At 43.3% G+C, this 22402-nt stretch overlaps 1 protein-coding gene and 1 long non-coding RNA gene across 2 annotated transcripts; one reads left to right on the top strand and one right to left on the bottom strand.

The window, feature by feature from the left end:
- Window positions 1-109: 109 nt before the first annotated feature.
- LOC130283010 (uncharacterized) lies at window positions 110-4068 on the bottom strand. The gene is made up of 3 exons (XR_008846587.1): window positions 3956-4068; window positions 346-533; window positions 110-235 (listed from the first exon to the last, which is right to left on the bottom strand). It is a non-coding gene; the product is annotated as an uncharacterized LOC130283010 (long non-coding RNA).
- On the top strand, window positions 4029-6913 carry LOC130282996 (protein spinster homolog 1-like). The gene is made up of 2 exons (XM_056532078.1): window positions 4029-4160; window positions 5363-6913. The coding sequence occupies exon 2, from the start codon at window positions 5388-5390 to the stop codon at window positions 6900-6902; it is 1515 nt and encodes a 504-aa protein (XP_056388053.1). The 5' UTR covers window positions 4029-4160; window positions 5363-5387; the 3' UTR covers window positions 6903-6913.
- The last annotated feature ends 15489 nt before the right edge of the window (window positions 6914-22402 follow it).

The following is a 22402-nucleotide window of genomic DNA, read 5'->3' as shown; positions in this document are numbered from 1 at the left end:
TTGTGAATGACATGGCATTTGCCATCCACCGTACCTTCTATTTTCTGGCATTTTTCGGCAAAGGGACATACCACACACCGCGATTTACCGCACTTGTGGAAGCCCTTGGTGCTAATCCACTGGGTGGTAACACTAGCCGTGTCCACCATACTGGGAACAAGGAGATTGGATAGAGTAGGTGCCCGCCTCGCTGCAAATCTCACACCTGACTTTATAATCTCCCCTACCGTGGGATCTGTTGATAGCAAAGGTAAGTGTTTAATTACAATGCGTTTGATGTCATTAAATTCTGGACTGTACGTGGTGACAAATGTAGGACAATCTTGTGATTCATTGGTTGCTTACTTGTTAAAAGGGATTTTCGATCCATATGATCCACTCTCGACCGAGCTTTTTTCAAGAGCCATCCAGGGTCCCCTCGAGCCGCCAGGCGTGTGCATGCTGCATCAGCTTCCCTGCGGTACATCTCGGCGGAAGAACTGTTCCGCTTAATTCGTATAAGTTCACCTACTGGTAGGGCTCTTACTGTTTGTCTGGAATGGCATGAATTCGCCCTTAGGATGGTATTGCCTGATATCTTTTTTCTGCAAGGATCAACCTCAATTTTATTTGTATCAGGGTTGCCACGTAATATGACATCCAAAAAGGGGGTTTCACTTTTACACCATGTGTGGGTAAACGTAAGATTGAACCGATTATTATTGATATATGTCATGAATGCATCAACGGTCAGATGGTCAGACGACCAAATGATGACCACATCGTCTACATACCTCCCATACCATGCGAGGCATGTGGAAAATGGATTGGTGTCAGAAAAAATAAACTGCTCCTCCCACCAAAAAACAAAACGCTTAGCCCGAGCTGGTGATGACTTTGCTCCCATTGAAGCACCCGTGCGCTGCAAATAAAAATTGTTACCAAACATAAAATAATTGTGTTTTAACACAAAACCTACCACCTCAATAATGTAATGTGTCAAATCCACAGAATATTTAGAAAATCTCATCAGTATATCCGAGATAGCTGATAATGCCAGGTTTTTCGGAATACTGGAATAGAGCGATTCAATGTCGCAAGTAAGCCATGACAGAGAATCGCTCCATGTGAATTCATCCATGATTTTTAGCAAGTGCTTAGTGTCCTTGATATAACTTGGACATTGCATAACCAGAGGTTGCAGTACTGAGTCCAACCACTCGCATAGGTGCTCGTTATGGGATCCGATCCCCGCCACGATCGGACGCATCGGCGGCGGGAATCGGTCCTTATGCAGCTTGGGTAGTGAGTGGAAGATAGGAATAATTGGAGCAGGCACGAAAATATAATCCACTTCTTTTTGGGTCAAAATAGATCTGGCTTTTCCCTCTTCCAACAGAGTCAACAGTTCAGTGGGATCCCCACAAAGTTTAAGGTAAGTTTTATCATCAGATAGTAGATTTTCATTTAAATTGATATACAGTCCCGTGTCCATACATACTACCGAGCCGCCTTTATCGGCGGATCGTTAAATTTTTGTTTTTCTTTAATTTCTTTATGGCAGCAGCCTCCTTTTTATTCAAATTAGGACGAGTTGTATTGGGCATTACTTTTGATTGTAGATTAACCAAATCTTTCATGATAAGGTCCTGGAACCAATCAAAAATTGCTGGTCTGGTCTGTATGGGGTAAAAATTTTGGTTTTTAGTGGAGAAGGTATGTGCAGTATTCACTTCATCACAAATTGATATCCCACTATTTTCAAAGGAGACAGAGATCTCTAAAAGCAATTTGTTCTGCTAACGTATGCATTAGTGGTAAATCAGGGTTTATAGAAAGTTGAGGTGGGTCCGATGGTTCATCAGCATTTTCCACAAAAAAATGTTTCTTAACTGTTAAAGTTCTCACAAATTTATTTATATCCAAAATTGTCCGATAAACATCAAAATGATGTGTAGGAGAGAAACCCAGTCCTTTCCACAGGACCGAGGTTTCTTCATCTGTAATGATTTGTGCAGAAATGTTAATGACTTGAAAATCCTCTTTTATTACTTTTTCCGTTTGTCCTTGTTACGCTCCGAAGCTCTTCTTCCTATGTTTTCTGCCACCGCGCCTTCCTCGTTTTTTGACTGTCTTCTCGCATTGCGATTCTTGTGAGTGTTCACATATTGCGGTTCTGAGTCCCCGCTAGTGTCCGTGGTATCTGAACAATCTGAATTTTCAGTAAACTCCTGGTCAGAAGAACTAAATTCACATGGAGCGATTCTCTGTCATGGCTTACTTGCGACATTGAATCGCTCTATTCCAGTATTCCGCAAAACCTGGCATCATCAGCTATCTCAGATATACTGATGAGATTTTCTAAATATTCTGTGGATTTGAGACATTACATTATTGAGGTGGTAGATTTTGTGTTAAAACACAATTATTTTATGTTTGGTAACAATTTTTATATGCTGCGCACGGGTGCTTCAATGGGAGCAAAGTCATCACCAGCTCGGGCTAAGCGTTTTGTTTTTTGGTGGGAGGAGCAGTTAATTTTTTCTGACACCAATTCATTTTCCACATGCCTCGCATGGTATGGGAGGTATGTAGACGATGTGGTCATCATTTGGTCGTCCGACCATCTGACCGTTGATGCATTCATGACATATATCAATAATAATCGGTTCAATCTTAAAGGGGTATTCCAGGCAAAAACTTTTACATATATATCAACTGGCTCCAGAAAGTTAAACAGATTTGTAAATTACTTCTATTAAAAAATCTTAACCCTTTCAGTACTTATGAGCTTCTGAAGTTAAGGTTGTTATTTTCTGTCTAAGTGCTCTCTGATGACACCTGTCTTGGGAAATGCCCAGTTTAGAAGAGGTTTGCTATGGGGATTTGCTTCTAAATTGGGCGTTGCCCGAGACAGGTGTTATCAGAGAGGACTTAGACAGAAAAAAACAACCTTAACTTCAGAAGGTCATAAGTACTGAAAGGATTAAGATTTTTTTAATAGAAGTAATTTCCAAATCTGTTTAACTTTCTGTAGCCAGTTGATATATATAAAAAAAAAGTTTTGGCCTGGAATACCCCTTTAAGTCCCAGGATGCCCTTGGTCCTAGTGGGGTTAAAATGTCAAAAGATTAAAATATATAAACTAAGAAGACACTGTGAAGTACGGGGATATACTCGGCAGGCCTGGAGAAATATTCTTCTAAAAGATGTTTTTATGTACTTGATGTATTTCTAGGTGTATATTAATATATATATATATATATATATATATATATATATATATATCAAAGAAATAAGCAGCACTCCTAAAGCGTGAGTAGGTGCCTCCAGCTAGGGTCCGGGTCCAGGATCCTGCATACGTAGTTCCAAGGAAAATGCTGTGGCACTCAAGGTATGGTGAAAAAATGAAAACTATTTATTCATCCCAAATGTGCAAAGAGCGATGTTTCAATGGTCTCACACCATCATTATCAAGTGGCTTGTGGCTTGGCAAGTGGCTTGATAATGATGGTGTGAGACCATTGAAACGTTGCTCTTTGCACATTTGGGATGAATAAATAGTTTTCATTTTTTCACCATACCTTGAGTGCCACAGCATTTTCCTTGGAACTACGTATGCAGGATTCTGGACCCGGACCCTAGCGGGAGGCACCTACTCACGCTTGGAACTATATATATATATATATATATATATATATATATACACACACACAAATCAAAAAATATGTTGCAGTCTCTTGTAATACCCTATTTATTGGACTAACAGAATTTTGTAGAGACAAGCTTTCAGGATTCCTCCCTTTATCAAGTCCAATAGACAAGGACTGATGATCAAAGGACTTTATAAATTATCAGGGAGGAATCCCAAAAGTTTGTCTCTACAAAATTCTGTTAGTCCAATAAAAAAGGTATTACAATCTGCATCACTGGACTAATACGGCTACTCACATTTACTATACAGATATACACATACCTGAAGATGGTTTAGAACCCTGTGATGTCACACATGCTTGTGATGATGTCACCGTAAGCTGTACAAGGAGGTGCGCGCCGGCTGCAGTCTCTTCAGTGTGTTTTGCATTCACAACCTGTGGTGCAAAGTGTTTGTTAGAGAGTTTCTATTTACGATAGAGAATTCAAGATTTTGACCGTTCCTTGTCTGAAGAGAGAACCACAAGGTAAGTCTCAGCCTCTTCTATTCATACATACACAGGGCTTTTTGTTTGACAGTTTTTTTATTGTTGTTGCTTTTTTTTTTTCGCAAAAAAAAAAAACAAGAAATTAATTTCCAAAAGAAATAACAAAAGTTATATTTCTCATAGCATTGTGACAATACTTGGCTTAGGCATTAAACATAATAAAACGCACAGATAGTAACATGACCAGAGCTTTTTCTTGCAAAAGTGCTAAAATGCAATTATGCCCAAAAAAGCCCCCAAGAAAAAGAGTCCTAATTCATGAAGTTCTAAAAGATATAAGTCTATGAGAAAGATTTGGTGGAGTAGTAAAAGAATGACTGAAAGATTAGGGCAGAAATATAATAGTATATAATAGAATTCTGTGTGTACTAACAATAGAAATACTCTGGGTACTCCGAAAGGGAACATTTTCAAATCAACTAGTGGCAGAAAGTCATATAGGGGATGGATAGATCCCAATGAGGTGGGGTAGGTTCATTATTAGTAAATGTATATAGCAGGATAGCCCAATTGTATCTACAGTATGAAGTTCACATGGCCCAGTGACCATACAGCCAAGCCCTTATAATCCGCCATTACTAGGACAGATTCAGGGTTGTCAGATATTACTAGGACCGGACAGGTTCAGGGTTATCAGATATTACTAGGACCGGACAGGTTCAGGGTTATCAGATATTACTAGGACCGGACAGAATCAGGGTTGTCAGATATTACTAGGACCGGACAGGTTCAGGGTTATCAGATATTACTAGGACCAGACAGGTTCAGGGTTATCAGATATTACTAGGACCGGACTGGTTCAGGGTTATCAGATATTACTAGGACCGGACAGGTTCAGGGTTATCAGATATTACTAGGACCGGACAGGTTCAGGGTTATCAGATATTACTAGGACCGGACAGGTTCAGGGTTATCAGATATTACTAGGACCGGACAGGTTCAGGGTTATCAGATATTACTAGGACCGGACAGGTTCAGGGTTATCAGACATTGGTAACATCAGGGAAGACGTCTCCATATAAAACACTTATAGAGAAGCGTCTTCTTCTGAGGCTGCGATGGTCTTAGTGTTATCTTGTGGTTCTGTGCTGGACATTTCTGCTCTGTATGAAGGATCTATTGTATAATGACAGGAATGATGACATGTTGTCTAATGTCTTCACTTATCTCTCTCTCTCTAGTGTTTTCAGGCTCTGACCTGTGACCATGGCCTCTCCACAAGACCCATTGCTGAAGGAGGAGGAAGAAGCAATGGAGGACCATAGTGATATGGATGTAGAAAAGGGCGATATCCCTGAGAGGCAGAACCTGCCATCTCTAAGCGTGATGTCCACCGCACGTTCCATCATCACCGTAGTGATCCTCGCCTTTGTTAATTTGCTCATCTATGCAAATCGCTCCAGCGTGGCGGGGGTGCTGCCTTATATACAGAAAGCATATGACACCAATGCTAGTCTGTCCGGCTTATTGAATACATTGTTCATTGGAAGCTACGTGCTGATCGCACCAATTGCCGGATATTTGGGCGACCACTGTAATAAGAAATATACTGTTTGCGCAGGAGTCATCGTTTGGCTGAGCATGACACTTACCCTGTCATTCATCCCTGATGGGTACTTCCTGCTCTTCCTGCTGACGAGTGGACTGGTTGGAGCCGGAGAGGCGACTTTCTGCACCATCGCCCCCTCAATCATTGCAGACCTTTTTACAAGTGACCAGCGGACCCGCATGCTGAACGTGTTTTACTCCGTCATACCTGTAGGCTGCGGACTAGGATACATCATCGGGCCCAAAGTGACTAATGCAGCAAGGGGCGATTGGCACTGGGCATTTCGGGTCACCCCTGGCCTGGGCCTCATAGCTGTGGCTTTGATGATTTTGGTCACAAAGGAGCTTCCAAGAACGACTACGAACGGGAAGAAGAACAACAAATCCCAGAAGTTTGCCAAATGGGCGACAGATCTGAAAAAACTATTTAAAAATCGAAGCTTCATGTTAACCACCATGGGATCGACGGCTGTATCCTTCATAGTGGGAGCCATAGGTGTATGGGGTCCGTCATACCTGACCCACGCACGAACACTCCTACAAGAGAAGGACCCTTGCCGTGCTGAACCGTGTGACTATCACGACATCCTAATATTTGGTGTGGTTACAGTCGTTTCCGGCATTCTGGGAGTTGTAGCAGGGACGGAGATAAGTAAAAGATATCGCAAATCCAACCCACGGGCGGACCCGCTTGTGTGTGGATGCGCGATGATGCTCTCCGCCCCTTTTCTTCTGTTGGCATTGACTTTTGGCAACATCAGCCTCGTTGCCACCAACATCTTCATCTTCATCGGAGAGACGCTTCTGTCAGTAAATTTCACCCTCATATCTGACATTATACTAAAAGTAGTAACTCCGTGGAGGAGATCTTCAGCCCTGGCCGTGCAGATGACAATCTATCACCTCCTAGGTGACGCCGGAAGCCCGTACCTCATCGGCCTGATATCTGACACCTACGAACGAGGATATGCCAAATCCCCTCTTCTGAAATACCGCAGCCTGGAGTATGCCCTCATGACCTGCACCATAATGGCAGTCATCGGAGGGGCCTTCTTCATGGCCACGGCCCTATATATAGAGAGGGACGAAAAAGAAGCAGAGATGGAATCAGAACCTCCGTCATCCTCCTCCTCCTCACTGCTTCCTGCCGAAGAGAACCGCGCTCCAGACTGAGGAAAAGTCATTGCTTACCTTTATCTCGTTTACTTCATTAAAAAAAATTAAGAAAAAAAAATAACTGCATTTGTTCTATGTTCCACTTTACCCCTTATTCTCTACCCAGGGGCGGGCACAGACAGGAGAGGGCCCTTGTGCAAAGAATGTGCCCGTGCCCCCCCCCCCCCAAAAAAAACATCAATTGTTCAGCACCCCCCCCTCCATGTGTCACTTACTCAGGTGGACCCCCATATGTCACTTGCTGTATAAGTTTCTAATTATTTATTAAGGCCTCCCATATGCCGCAGCTCATTCAAGCCCCCCACATTAGGTAGCATAGATTCCCAACATTAGGTAGCATAGTTTCCCCCCATTAGGTAGCATAGATTCCCTACATTAGGTAGCAGTTTCCCCACATTAGGTAGCATAGTTTGCCCACATTAGGTAGCATAGTTTCCCCCACATTAGGTAGCATAGTTTCCCCACAATAGGTAGCACAGATTCCCCACATTAGGTAACATAGTTTCCCCACATTAGGTAGCACAGATTCCCCACATTAGGTAACACAGTTTCCCCACATTAGGTAACATAGTTTCCCCACATGAGGTAGCATAATTTGCCCACATTAGGTAGCATAGTTTCCCCACATTAAGTAGCATAGTTTCCCCACAATAGGTAGCACAGATTCCCCACTTAGGTAACATAGTTTCCCCACATTAGGTAGCACAGATTCCCCACATTAGGTAACATAGTTTCCCCACATTAGGTAACATAGTTTCCCCACATTAGGTAGCATAGTTTGCCCACATTAGGTAGCACAGATTCCCCACATTAGGTAGCATAGTTTCCCCACATTAGGTAGCATAGTTTCTCCCCATTAGGTAGCACAGATTCCCCACATTAGGTAACATAATTTCCCCACATTAGGTAGCATAGCTTCCCCACATTAGGTAGCATACTTTCCCCACATTAGGTAGCATAGTTTCCCCACATTAGGTAGCATAGATTCCTCACATTAGGTAGCCATAGCCCCCCCAAACACGCAGACAGACACAGACACACACAGAGACACACTTACCTGCCCTGCACAGCGCTTCTCCTCTCCGGCAGCGGCCTGACGAATGACGTCACTGACGTCCTCCTGAGCGGGTCTGCAGAAGTACGTCACTTGTGCGACGTCCCTCGTCAGACCCCGGTCGGCCGGAGGCAGACTCACTGTCTAAAGTGTCCGCTGCGCTATTATACCCCGCAGCTGCTTTAGAACAGTGAGCAACGGCGGCGCCAATCCTACCATGAACCTACTAGGCACAAAAAAAAAAAGGGGGCAGCAAAATGACGCCCCTGAAAAGTGCCAACTGGGGCTTATGGTCCCACCGGGTCCCATGGTAGGGCCGACCAGAGGCGGCTCTAGACTTTGTGAGGCCTTAGGCGAAACTTGAACATGAGGCCCTGCTTTATTTTCTGCTGAAATTACATGGTGGTCTGGATGTGAGATGGTTATACTGTGACATCACTGTGTATTATCCCTGTACTGTGACATCACTGTGTATTATCTCTGTACTGTGCCATCACTCTGTGTATTATCCCTGTAATGTGACATCACTGTGTATTAACTCTGTACTGTGCCATCATTGTGTATTATCCCTGTACTGTGACGTCACTGTGTATTATCTCTGTACTGTGCCATCACTCTGTGTATTATCCCTGTACTGTGACATCACTGTGTGTATTATCCCTGTACTGTGACATCACTGTGTATTATCCCTGTACTGTGACATCACTGTGTATTATCCCTGTACTGTGACATCACTGTGGGTATTATCCCTGTACTGTGACATCACTGTGTATTATCTCTGTACTGTGCCATCACTCTGTGTATTATCCCTGTAATGTGACATCACTGTGTATTAACTCTGTACTGTGCCATCACTCTGTGTATTATCCCTGTACTGTGACATCACTGTGTGTATTATCCCTGTACTGTGACATCACTGTGTATTATCCCTGTACTGTGACATCACTGTGGGTATTATCCCTGTACTGTGACATCACTGTGTATTATCTCTGTACTGTGCCATCACTCTGTGTATTATCCCTGTACTGTGACATCACTGTGTATTATCTCTGTACTGTGCCATCACTCTGTGTATTATCCCTGTACTATGACATCACTGTGTATATTATCCCTCCCTGTACTGTGACATCACTGTGTGTATTATCTCTGTACTGTGACATCACTGTGTATTATCCCTGTACTGTGACATCGATGTGTATTATCTCTGTACTGTGACATCACTGTGTATTACCCCTGTACTGTGACATCACTGTGTGTATTATTCCTGTACTGTGACATCACTGTGTATATTATCCCTGTACTGTGACATCACTGTGTATTATCCCTGTACTGTGACATCACTGTGTATTATCCCTGTACTGTGACATCACTGTGTGTATTATCTCTGTACTGTGACATCACTGTGTGTATTATCTCTGTACTGTGACATCACTGTGTGTATTATCCCTGTACTGTGACATCACTGTGTATTGTCCCTGTACTGTGACATCACTGTGTATATTATCCCTGTACTGTGACATCACTGTGTATATTATCCCTGTACTGTGACATCACTGTGTGTATTATCCCTGTACTGTGACATCACTGTGTGTATTATCCCTGTACTGTGACATCACTGTGTATATTATATCTGAACTATAACATCACTGTGTGTTATCTCTATACTGCAACATCACTGTTGATACTTACACTGCACTGTGACATCACTGTATATATTAAGCCTGTATACCCTAATGTCACTGTACATATTTACCTTGCACTGCGAGTGACAATACAGGGTAAATATGCACAGTGACATCACAGTTCAGAGTTAATATAAACAGTAATGTCTCTGTACAGGGACAATAAACAGTTTTGCCACTACAGGGTTAATAAATGCAGTGTTGTCACAGTAGAGGGTAACTATACAGTGATGTCATTGTACCGGGAAAATATACACAGTGAAGTCAGCATTCAAGAATAATAACCTGTGATGTCACTACAGGGTTGTTATACACAGGGACATCAAACTACAGGATGAAGCACAGTGATGTCAGTTTGTTATGAAGCACAGTGATGTCACAGTTTATTATGAAGCACAGTGATGTCACAGTTTATTATGAAGCACAGTGATGTCACAGTTTATTATGAACCACAGTTATGTCACAGTTTATTATGAAGCACAGTGATGTCACAGTTTATTATGAAGCACAGTGATGTCACAGTTTATTATGAAGCACAGTGATGTCACAGTTTATTATGAAGCACAGTGATGTCACCGTTTATTATGAAGCACAGTGATGTCACAGTTTAATATGAAGCACAGTGATGTCACAGTTTATTATGAAGCACAGTGATGTCACAGTTTATTATGAAGCACAGTGATGTCACAGTTTATTATGAAGCACAGTGATGTCACAGTTTATTATGAAGAACAGTGATGTCACAGTTTATTATGAAGCACAGTGATGTCACACTTTATTATGAAGCACAGTGGTCACAGTTTATTATGAAGCACAGTGATGTCACAGTTTATTATGAAGCACAGTGATGTCACAGTTTATTATGAAGAACAGTGATGTCACAGTTTATTATGAAGCACAGTGATGTCACAGTTTATTATGAAGCACAGTGGTCACAGTTCATTATGAAGCACAGTGATGTCACAGTTTATTATGAAGAACAGTGATGTCACAGTTTATTATGAAGCACAGTGATGTCACAGTTTATTATGAAGCACAGTGATGTCACAGTTTATTATGAAGCACAGTGATGTCACAGTTTATTATGAAGCGCAGTGATGTCAGTTTATTATGAAGCACAGTGATGTCACAGTTTATTATGAAGCACAGTGATGTCACAGTTTATTATGAAGCACAGTGATGTCACAGTTTATTATGAAGCACAGTGATGTCACAGTTTATTATGAAGCACAGTGATGTCACAGTTTCTTATGAAGCACAGTGATGTCATAGAGACTACAGAATGTACAACTGTACGTATGATAAAGATGGCGGGATGCTATCGAAACGTCACACATACATGGGGGAATAAAACACTTTGTTTTTGCACCTTATCTGGGAGTGCCGCTGGATCTTTAGTTTTGTAGATAGATAGATAGATAGATAGATAGGTAGATAGATGATATATAGATAGATAGATAGATAGATAGATATGAGATAGATAGATAGATAATAGATATGAGATAGATAGATAGATAATAGATATGAGATAGATAGATAATAGATATGAGATAGATAGATAGATAGATAGATAGATAATAGATATGAGATAGATAGATAGATAGATAGACAGATATGACAGATAATAGATATGAGATAGATAGATGATAGATAGATATGAGATAGATAGATAGATGATATACATGTGATATATAGATAGATAATAGATATGAGAGATAGATAGATATGAGATAGATAGATCAGTGTATCCCAACCAGGAGGCCTCTAGCTATTCCAAAATGACAACTCCCAGCATGTCTTTTGCTTTATGAGCATACTGGGAGTTGTAGTTTTGCAACAGCTGGAGGCCCCCTGGTTGGGAAACACTGATCTATCTATCTATCAATCATCTATCTATCCATCTATCTCCTATCTATCTATATCATATCTATCTATCTATCTATCATCTATCTATCTATATCATATCTATCTATCATCTATCTATCATCTATTAATATATCTTTCTATCTATCTCATATCTATCTATATATCATCTATCTATCTCTCATATCTATCTATCTTTCATCTATCTCTCATCTATCTGAGATAGATAGATACATAAATAGATGGATATAGATAGATGGATAGATAGATAGATAGATAGATAGATAGATATGAGATAGATAGATATGAGATAGATAGATAGATATGAGATAGATAGATATGAGATAGATAGAGAGATATGAGATAGATAGATAAAAGATAGATAGATATGAGATAGATAGATATGAGATAGATAGATATGAGATAGATAGATATGAGATAGATAGATAGGAGATAGATAGATAGGAGATAGATAGATATGAGATAGATAGATATGAGATAGATAGATATGAGATAGATAGATAGATAGGAGATAGATAGATATGAGATAGATAGATAGGAGATAGATAGATAGATAGATAGATATGAGATAGATAGATATGAGATAGATGGATAGATAGATAAAAAAAAAAAAAAACTCCAGAAGAGCAGCACAACAAAATTAAGAAAACCAATGCAATGGTGCTCGCTGGGTGTGGACCTTGGTGAGAGATTCACTTGTACTAGAAAAAGCAAGAGACCAGCAGCACACAGAAAAATTAGTGCAAAAAAGGTGGAGATTTATTGCATTATCCCAGTGTACAAGCTCCTTGAGAACGGCGAAGAGAGGTCGCTGAAACGTCGCTTCTTTTGTACACTGGGATAATGCAATAAATCTCCACCTTTTTTGCACTAATTTTTCTGTGTGCTGCTGGTCTCTTGTTTTTTTTTTTTTGGATAGATAGATAGATAATAGACAGTGGCGTTGCTAGGGTTGGTGTCACCTGGTGCGGTAGAAAATGGTGTCACCCCCATACCTACCCCCTCCCCCAGTAAGTTTTTAGCCTGTTGTGACAGACACCACTGTTGTAGCGCATTGTGAGAAATTCCAGTATAATAATCAGATATACCAGTTTCCACAGAATGGGAAAGTGTTAAAGAAGTTTTCACCATTGAAATATACAGCTCCCAGAATTATCTACTTAAGGTACTTAAAGGGGTACTCCACTGGAAAACATTTACTTTTATATCAACTGGTGCCAGAAAGTTAAACAGATTTTTAAATTACTTCTATTTAAAATCTTAATACTTACAGTACTTATAAGCTGGTGTATGCTCCACAGGAAGTTGTGTAATTCTTTACAGTCTGACCACAGTGCTATTTGCTGACACCTCTGTCCATGTCAGGAACTGTCCAGAGCAGGATAGGTTTGCTATGGGGATTTGCTCCTACTCTGGACAGTTCTTGACATGGACAGAGGTGTCAGCACAGAGCACTGTGGTCAGACAGAAAATAAATTAAAAAAGAAAATAACTTCCTGTGAATCGCTTATACAGCAGCTAATAAGTACTGGAAGGATTAAGATTTTTAAATAGAAGAAATTTACAAATCTGTTTAACTTTGTAGCACCAGCTGATTTAAAAAAATGTTTTCCAGTAGAGTACCCCTTTGAGCAGTGGTGAGGTTATGCTGGGAGTTGTAGTTTCACTGACCTAACTGTAGAACTGACAAGTGACTACAGCTCTGATGTAGAGAGGAGAATGTACAATGGCATCAGTGACTACAGGTGACATCTTCTCTATAGTGAGGAGAATACACAATGATATCAGTGACTACAGGTGACGTCTTCTCTATAGTGAGGAGAATGTACAATGATATCAGTGACTACAGGTGACGTCTTCTCTATAGTGAGGAGAATACACAATGATATCAGTGACTACAGGTGACGTCTTCTCTATAGTGAGGAGAATACACAATGATATCAGTGATTACAGGTGACGTCTTCTCTATAGTGAGGAGAATACACAATGATATCAGTGACTACAGGTGACGTCTTCTCTATAGTGAGGAGAATGTACAATGATATCAGTGACTACAGGTGACGTCTTCTCTATAGTGAGGACAATGTACAATGATATCAGTGACTACAGGTGACGTCTTCTCTATAGTGAGGAGAATATACAATGATATCAGTGACTACAGGTGACGTCTTCTCTATAGTGAGGAGAATACACAATGATATCAGTGACTACAGGTGACGTCTTCTCTATAGTGAGGAGAATACACAATGATATCAGTGACTACAGGTGACGTCTTCTCTATAGTGAGGAGAATACACAATGATATCAGTGATTACATGTGACGTCTTCTCTATAGTGAGGAGAATACACAATGATATCAGTGACTACAGGTGATGTCTTCTCTATAGTGAGGAGAATGTACAATGATATCAGTGACTACAGGTGACGTCTTCTCTATAGTGAGGAGAATACACAATGATATCAGTGACTACAGGTGACGTCTTTTCTATAGTGAGGAGAATACACAATGATATCAGTGACTACAGGTGACGTCTTCTCTATAGTGAGGAGAATGTACAATGATATCAGTGATTACAGGTGACGTCTTCTCTATAGTCTTTCCTTATCTAATTCAGATAGTACATACCGCCAGGACTTGTTCCAGCTAAAACTTCTCTCTGCAGAATGTGACGCCCAGACGTCTCCTCACTATGTCAGCGCATTCTCATCCTCTATATGAAAACAATTATTATTATAAACCTGACAGACACTGTATCTTCTAAATATAATACTACTATACACTATACTCTTTGATGATAAACCTTCCATACACTGTACCCTGAATATAATACTACCACACACTGTACATTCTGAATATTATACCAACACATACTGTACACTCTGAATATAAATCTGCCACATACTGTACCCCTGAATATAATACCGCCACACACTGTACCCACTGAATATAATACTACCACATACTGTACCCTCTGAATATAATACCATCACATACTGTACCCTCTGAATATAAATCTACCACATACTGTACCCTCTGAATATAATACTACCACAAACTGCGCCCTCTGAATATAAATCTGCCACATACTGTACCCTCTGAATATAATACTACCACAAACTACGCCCTCTGAATATAACGTTGCCATAGAGTGCACCCTCTGAATATAATACCACAACCGCAGTAACACCCCTCAACATCCGTTAGCTGATGCTATTACGACGGGAGGGGGGTATTGGTGGTGTTGCTAGTGGATGATGGGGTGCTACTACTGGGGGGGTGTTGCTGGAGGATGATGAGGGTGCTACTAGCCATCCCCCCTGGCAGTATCATCCCCATCATCCATTGTCAGGATCATCCTCCGGGCAGGAGCACCCCCATCATCCACCATCAGGATCTGCTGATGGAGGTGCTGCTGGGGGGGGGGGGGTTGCTGGTGGATGATGAGGGTGCTACTGCCAGGGGGGGGGGGGGAGCATTAAGTAGGCAGCAGTTCCCCCACATTAGGTAGGTCGCAGTTTCCCCACATTAGGTAGCATCTATTCCCCACATTAGGCAGCATAGATTCCCCACATTTGGTACCAGTTCCCCCACATTAGGTAGGTACCAGTTACCCCACATTAGGTAGCAATTTCCCCACATTAGGTAGCACAGATTCCCCACATTAGGTAGCAATTTCCCCACATTAGGTAGCACAGATTCCCCACATAAGGTAGCAGGTTCCCCACAATGGGTCAAAGTCTCCCCACAATAGATCACTGGTTATACCACCCCACCCCCCCACCCCCACACACACACACAAAAAAAAACACATACAACACAGAGAGACACACACACAAACACACACACACACGGTCAGAGAGACACACTCACAGACAGACAGACACACACACACACAGTCACACACACACACAGTCACACATACACACAGAGTCTCACACACACAAACATAGATAGAGACAGACGTCCTCCTGCGCGGCCATGCGGTGTGACGTCAGGCCGGCGCAGACGTGGGAGCGGAGGCCGGGCACAATGCTGGCGAAGGTGAGGGGGGTGTGTGATGATGGACGGGCGCACTGTGCAGGTGAAAGAGGGGGGTTGCTGACCGACGGGCGCACCGCGCACACACAGCGCGGGGGGGGGGGGGGGGTGGCTGACGGATGGGAGGCCGGTCGCAACGCCACTGATAATAGATAGATGATTGATATAGATCAGTGTTTCCCAACTAGGGGGGCCTCCAGCTGTTGCAAAACTACAACTCCCAGTATGCTCATAAAGCTAAAGGAATGCTGGGAGTTGTAGTTTTGCAACAGCTGGAGGCCCCCTGGTTGGGAAACTGATCTATCTATCTATATCATATAAATGTATCTATATCATATCCATCTATCTATATCATATCCATCTATCTCCTATCTATCTATCTAATCTAGGGTAGTAATCCGCAGCCCTCCAGGGGTAGGTGCAGAAATAAAGTGCTTTATTCCATACTAATACAGAGCAACGTTTCAGCTGCCATGCAGCCTTTCTCAAGCATCATAGTAGTGACAAACATATCTACCCTACCCCATATCTACCCCTTTGGATGTGCTGCTCTGGTGGTATTTTGGGAATATCTATCTAATCTATCTATCTATCTGTCTATATCATATCTATCTATCATCTATCTATCTATATCATATCTATGTATCTATCATCTATCTATCGATCTGTCTATCATCTATCTATCCATCTATTTATGTATCTTTCTATATATCATCTCTCTATCTATATATCATCTATTTATCTATCTTTCTATCTATCTCATATCTATCTATATATATATATATTTATATTTGTGGTCAAGTTAATACGTTAGACCTGACATGGATAACTCCCTAACCTATACCAGCCTGAGGTGTGCCTGGCCGGCCGACCGAGGTAGCCTATAAAAGAAGGGGGCTACCCTTAATAAAATAACTAAAATAAATAGACCTAAAGAAAAGGGGGCGGGAGTGGTGGGAGCAACCGCCGCTGACACCACGAGGACCCTATTGCCCGAACCCTAGTAAATATAGTGGTTCCAGACTCCTCCCACAAATTCAATTAGCTGTATTCACAGCTAACTTCCACTTGTGGTCAAGTTAATACGTTAGACCTGACATGGATAACTCCCTAACCTATACCAGCCTGAGGTGTGCCTGGCCGGCCGACCGAGATAGCCTATAAAAGAAGGGGGCAAAACACAGACATGTAGAGAAGATTATTTATTAATACATATGACAGGAATCTAAACATTTGCCAGCTGGTTGAAGGCGCTGGCTATTTCCTTCTGTGGGTCAGGTATGTACCTCTGGAAGCAAGGTGAATTCCAACGACCTAACCGTTTAATGATATGGGCGGGTATGGCATGCCTGGAAGCCGAGGAGGCTGCCCCCATCCTGAAGGAATGGCCGGAAATGGTACTGGGGTCCATACCTATGTTTCGTGCCAGTATACGAACATGTCTAACAAAATCGTTGGATGACAGCGGCTGCACGGGGAATGGGAGCAGAGGTGAGTCTGCCTTCTTACCATGCAGAAGTCCCAATAATTTCCGGAACACTGCAACAGGGCACCAGGGGTTGTTAGTTGCATAGTAATTGATGATAGCTGCACTAACTTGTTGAGTTTTAGAATGTTCTAACTTTAACGAGAACCCTGAGCCTGCCGGAGATAGATGTTTAAGAAGAAGTGTGTCAGCACCATAGGAAGTCTTAGTAAATTCGCCTGGTCTAAGGAACCCGTAATAGCTTAAGTATATGGCTGCTTTGATCACTAGACTGGCCGCCACTCCAAACGGCTCTCCGTCCAGCAGACAACTGAACTGTTGAAATTGGGCTGCAGACAGAGGAACCCTGGAAGGAGGCTTGGATCTTTCGGTCTTCTGGATTCCTCTTAAAGCGGCCTTAACCGGGTGAGCGCACAGAATTGATGGAAGATTAGGACAGCTCAAGGAGCGGAAATGTTGGACCCCGGCTAAATACAAACGTATGGTATTGTGGGATAGTTTTAAAGATGAGTGGCAAAACACGACAAAAGTGAGAATGTACTGTAGATCAAAAGGAAATTGTGTGGGGTGACTATCTTGAAATTTTTGAAAAGTGTTCCAAGCTAAATTATAAGACCTAACGGTGTTGGCTGCCAAGGAGTGATGAATCAAATCAACGGCCCCTAAGTAAAGTTTACTTAGTCTAGCGTTAGAGAACTGGCATGTGGTACTGGAGTAGCCACTGCATCTGCTTCTGGCATTGCTTCGTGGAAAACCTGAAATTTGAAACGGGACAAGGCATCAGCCGCCACATTCCTGACTCCATTAATATGAACACACTGAATATGGAATTCCCCCTGTAATGCGGTATGAGTCAATCTGCGAAGGAAGGACATGATACTGAGAGATTTCGATCTTCCCTTGCAGATAATGTCTCGTGTAGCTGTATTGTCCGTGTAAAAGACCACTGTCTGCCCTTTCCACAGATGACCCCACGTAACAGCGGCTGCCACGATGGGGATGATCTCGAAAAGAGCAGAAGTGGTAGTAAATTCAGGTAATTGTAAGATCTCGGAAGGCCAGGATGACGAAAACCAGTGGGGCGCAAAGATCGCGGCAAAACCCGTAGAGGCTGCCGCATCAGTGACCACAACTGGAGAGTCCTGGCTAGCTCTAGGGATAAACATGGAAATCCCATTCCATGCTGCCAAGAAATGGTCCCACATGGCTAAGTCTGCCCTGGCTGCCTGGTCCATGACCACTGGAGAATCGGCATCGGGTGCTGCTGGAAGAAGGGCTAATAACCTAGAGACAAATGCCCGGCCCTGTGGGATTATTCTCATGGCGTAGTTGAGCATACCTAGCAGACTTTGTAACTGCTGTCTATTGGAGACTGGAGAACGGGACATGCTGTGAATCGTAGACCTGATACGATCTAGCTTCTCTTGAGGTAAACGAGCTTCCATCCTAACTGAATCCAAGATGATGCCTAGAAAAGATAGGGAAGTGACGGGACCCTCCACTTTTTTATCTGCAACCGGGACATTAAGATTCCTAAAAACTGACAGCAAAGTCTCCAGATCCCCAGGTGGGCAGCCCGGACTTTCCAGGAGCAGGAAGTCATCCAGGTAGTGCAATACACTTGTACAGGACCAATGATTGATCAATGACCACTCAAGTGCGGCTGCAAATGTATCGAACAACCATGGGCTGCTTCTTGACCCGAAAGTGAGCCGGGTGGCAAAATAATACTGCCCGCACCACCTGAGGCCGTGCCATTGCCACAGGTCGGGACGGATTGGCAACAGCTTGAACGCATCTGAGATGTCTGCTTTAGACATCCAGGTGCCAGGCCCAAAGAACAGAACGCGCTGAATTGCTTCGTCCACTGAAGTGTACTTCAATGAAAATTCTTCTGCCGGTATTAATGAGTTAATGCTAGGAATGGTAGACAAATGGGGAGCCGACAAATCATAAATTAAGCGAAATTTATTTGAAAATTTCCCACGAGCAACTCCAATAGGGCTGACCCTCCATTGATTGAAGGGAGCTATGTGGAAAGGACCAATAACGAACCCCTTAAGGACCTCAATCCTCAAGAGTTCCGACACTGTTTCCGGGTTAACTGTGGCTGACTGCAGGTTCCTACATTCGTATGTTTCCTGAGGGAGACATACCATGCCGGTGTTGAAGCCATGAACAAAACCCTCACATAGGAAATCGACCAAATCCGGACGAGGATGACCGACCAGATAATCCCTGAGGACTTGAGAGTCAATGCCGCCTAGTCATGCATCTGCCCCTGCCTTCTTTGGACACTGGCTTTTAGGATGGGCACGGTGGCAAATGCAGCAGACGTGTAACAGTCTGCACTGACTAAAGCGACATGAAGAAAAGTTAAAATTGTTACAAATCTGTGCATTACCAAGATAATGCACAGGTCTGCCCAACTTATCCACAGATGGTCCTGTCTGAGTCTTAGGCAAGCCCGTGGGTTCAGTAGCTGAAGTACTGGCAACCGCACTAGGGCACCAATTTGTCGCATGTGTGGACGATTGACAAACCGCACAAAGTGGTGCCCTAAGTCCGGCGAAATGCCTACAAAAAAGCTCGGTATCAAGTACCGCCCAGTTGGTAGTTTGTTGAAACTGGAACAGTGTAGCTGCAGCTTGTGCCGAAAATGAACGGTGATAGTCATAGAAGGCGAAGCCTCCGTACTTGTACCCGAGATCGACTAATTTATGGAGATACTGGTCAAGCTCAATTCTCCTGCTTGCTAGGACTGGCCGCACACACAACATCTCTATAAAGGCCGAATGCCAGTACAAACTCGGGAATATTTAATTTCCTGTTTAACCTCGGATCCCTTGCCTTGACCACTACGGAAACTTCACCGCAAGCAAACGTTTTATTGTCCAGCACGTCCTGGGAAGCCACCAGGAGGGAAGCCAAATTCACGTCTTTCCCTTCTAGGATATCCCTCCTGATGGCTTCCGGAATGAAGTGCGCAGGAATGAGAGTAACAGTTGGAGCAGACGTACCTGTGCCTGCGACCCCCGCCGCGGGGTAGACCCCTAATGATGCTGTGCCCGACTCTTGTGGGGCAGGAGGCACAGAGGAGACTGCTGGTGCCGAGACAACAAGAGAGGCCTGACCGATCGCAGACCCTGACGAGCCTGCCACCTGCGCAGGAACGCCCTGCGCTGAAGTTGCCGTGGACCCGGAAGCTACAGTCGGAACCACGGAGGCAGTACGAGCCTCCAAAGTAGTTAATCTGTCCTGTACATTCTGCATAGATGTAGTAAGAGAGTTGAGCATGGCATGGATCTGTACCAGGGCAACGGACCCCTGATCTGTCTGATCCTGAGACCCCGGGGTGCCTTGAGAACACATAATACGATATAGCTCCGCCTTTCTAGCCGTCGCAGGGAAAGGAATCCCCCGACGACGTAATTCGGCCGTTATCCTAGGAACGGTCCAGGTCCTAAGAGACTGTACGCTTCCCGCTGAATATGACCTGGCGGGCGAGGGGGGAGCGGCCGCCCCTTCCATGCTGTCCGAAACCAGAGACATCACCTAAGAATGACAATGATAACTATCAGGGCAGATGACTATAGCCCCTAGTCTCCCATAGAAACTAAAGACACCAAAACAAACAGGAGGCGCGTGGATTGACGAACAATCTGCCTCAAGGAGTGAGTAAAGACAAGACAATTTAACTGAACTATATGACCTAAGCTGGACTACGAGGCACGAGGATTGACGTGGGCAACCCACCTCTACCAGCATGCCCTATAATGAACCTGCCCTGGCAATACAGGCTGAGGATTCGAGGATTATCCGATAATCCGCCTCTGAAACCGGAAGACGAAAACTAGTAACATACAGTGACTACCAGAGATCCCCCCCCCTCTCCATCTAGAAAGCAACACCCTAAAACAACTCGTGAACCGTGAGCTACATAGCAGAAAAAGAGGTGACTTATGTGCAGAAAATGTTTTAACCACGTGCCTACCCCTGCAAACAAATTAAGCTACCTTAGATATACACGAAAGTAGGTGGAAAGGAAGGAATGCCCTAGGACCACCTGAGAAAAAGACATCAGAAAATACGTATGATTTTTTTTTTTTTTTTTTACAATAAACATGCTAACCTAACATCAACAACATAAAATAGAGAACGGAAGCATAGCCATAAGCAGATGAAACCCTACCACGATTGTCACGGAAGGGAGGATGCAATGGAAAACCACAAGGGTACGTCTCACGGACCTGCAACCAAATAGTAAATGGAACATGAGACCTAATGTAGCCGAACTGAGAAACCCTGTGTAAACACCTAATGAAAGGCCGTCACCCGTACCGCAATCCTGCAAAAACATACGTAACACAGGAAATAACTAACCGTAGCTAAGCAAATCACTAAGCGATCCCCTCTTATTATATATTTTCAGATAACCAGCTTCGCTTTAATCAAGGTATAGCCTCAAGAGAATGACACGAGCCGAGCTTGCCGCCGCTTGTAGCTGAAACAACAAGTAAACCACGTAAACAATCGAGATCATGTGACCAAGATAAACCTTTCTCTTTTTTTTTTTTTTTTTTATTCCGACCAAGGGATATACTCCCTACTGTTGGATGTACAGCCTTAGCATGCAGCTCCCGTCATGGCTCCTCCCCCCCCCCCGGCTCCCTAGCAACAGCAGGAACCAAGAACGCCCCCAAGCCAGGAGCAGCATGGCCCAAGCCGCGGACCTGCCCGGAGGTACTCTATCCCTACAACCGGCATATCCCCGCCCTCCCTACCCCCCCTGCCTCCCCCACCCCGCACAGTGAACCTCCAGAAGCAAAGATGCTTCCAACCCCACTACCCGTCCTGCGTGAGGGGAGCGGGATCGCGCACGCGCCCTGTTCCGGCCAGAAACCAAGTTCGTACCTGGTATCTGGAAGCGAAAGACGGCTTCACCCCCGGAAGGGAGACTGGCGTACAGCCGCCCAGCTGCTCGCTTACCTGACCCGTGATTCGGAGCCAAATCCAGCCGGAAGTGACATACACTGTAGCAACCGCCGCTGACACCACGAGGACCCTATTGCCCGAACCCTAGTAAATATAGTGGTTCCAGACTCCTCCCACAAATTCAATTAGCTGTATTCACAGCTAACTTCCACATATTTATGTATCTATCTATCTATATATCATCCATCTTCCTATCTATCTCTCATATCTATTTATCTATCTATCTATCTCTCATCTATCTGAGTTAGATAGATAGATAGATAGATAGATAGATAGATAGATATTAGATAGATAGATAGATAGATAGATATGAGATAGATAGATAGATAGATATGAGATAGATAGGAGATAGATAGA

This window comes from Hyla sarda, chromosome 7 (genome assembly GCF_029499605.1).
Source record: "Hyla sarda isolate aHylSar1 chromosome 7, aHylSar1.hap1, whole genome shotgun sequence".
In the NCBI taxonomy this organism is placed as follows: Eukaryota; Metazoa; Chordata; class Amphibia; order Anura; family Hylidae; genus Hyla; species Hyla sarda.
Note: the sequence above shows the minus strand (reverse complement) of the source record. Positions and strands in the feature narration are given on the sequence as shown.

Excerpts from the sequence above, each read along its gene's own strand:
- LOC130282996 (XM_056532078.1), top strand. The coding sequence starts at position 5,388 with ATGGCCTCTCCACAAGACCCATTGCTGAAGGAGGAGGAAGAAGCAATG.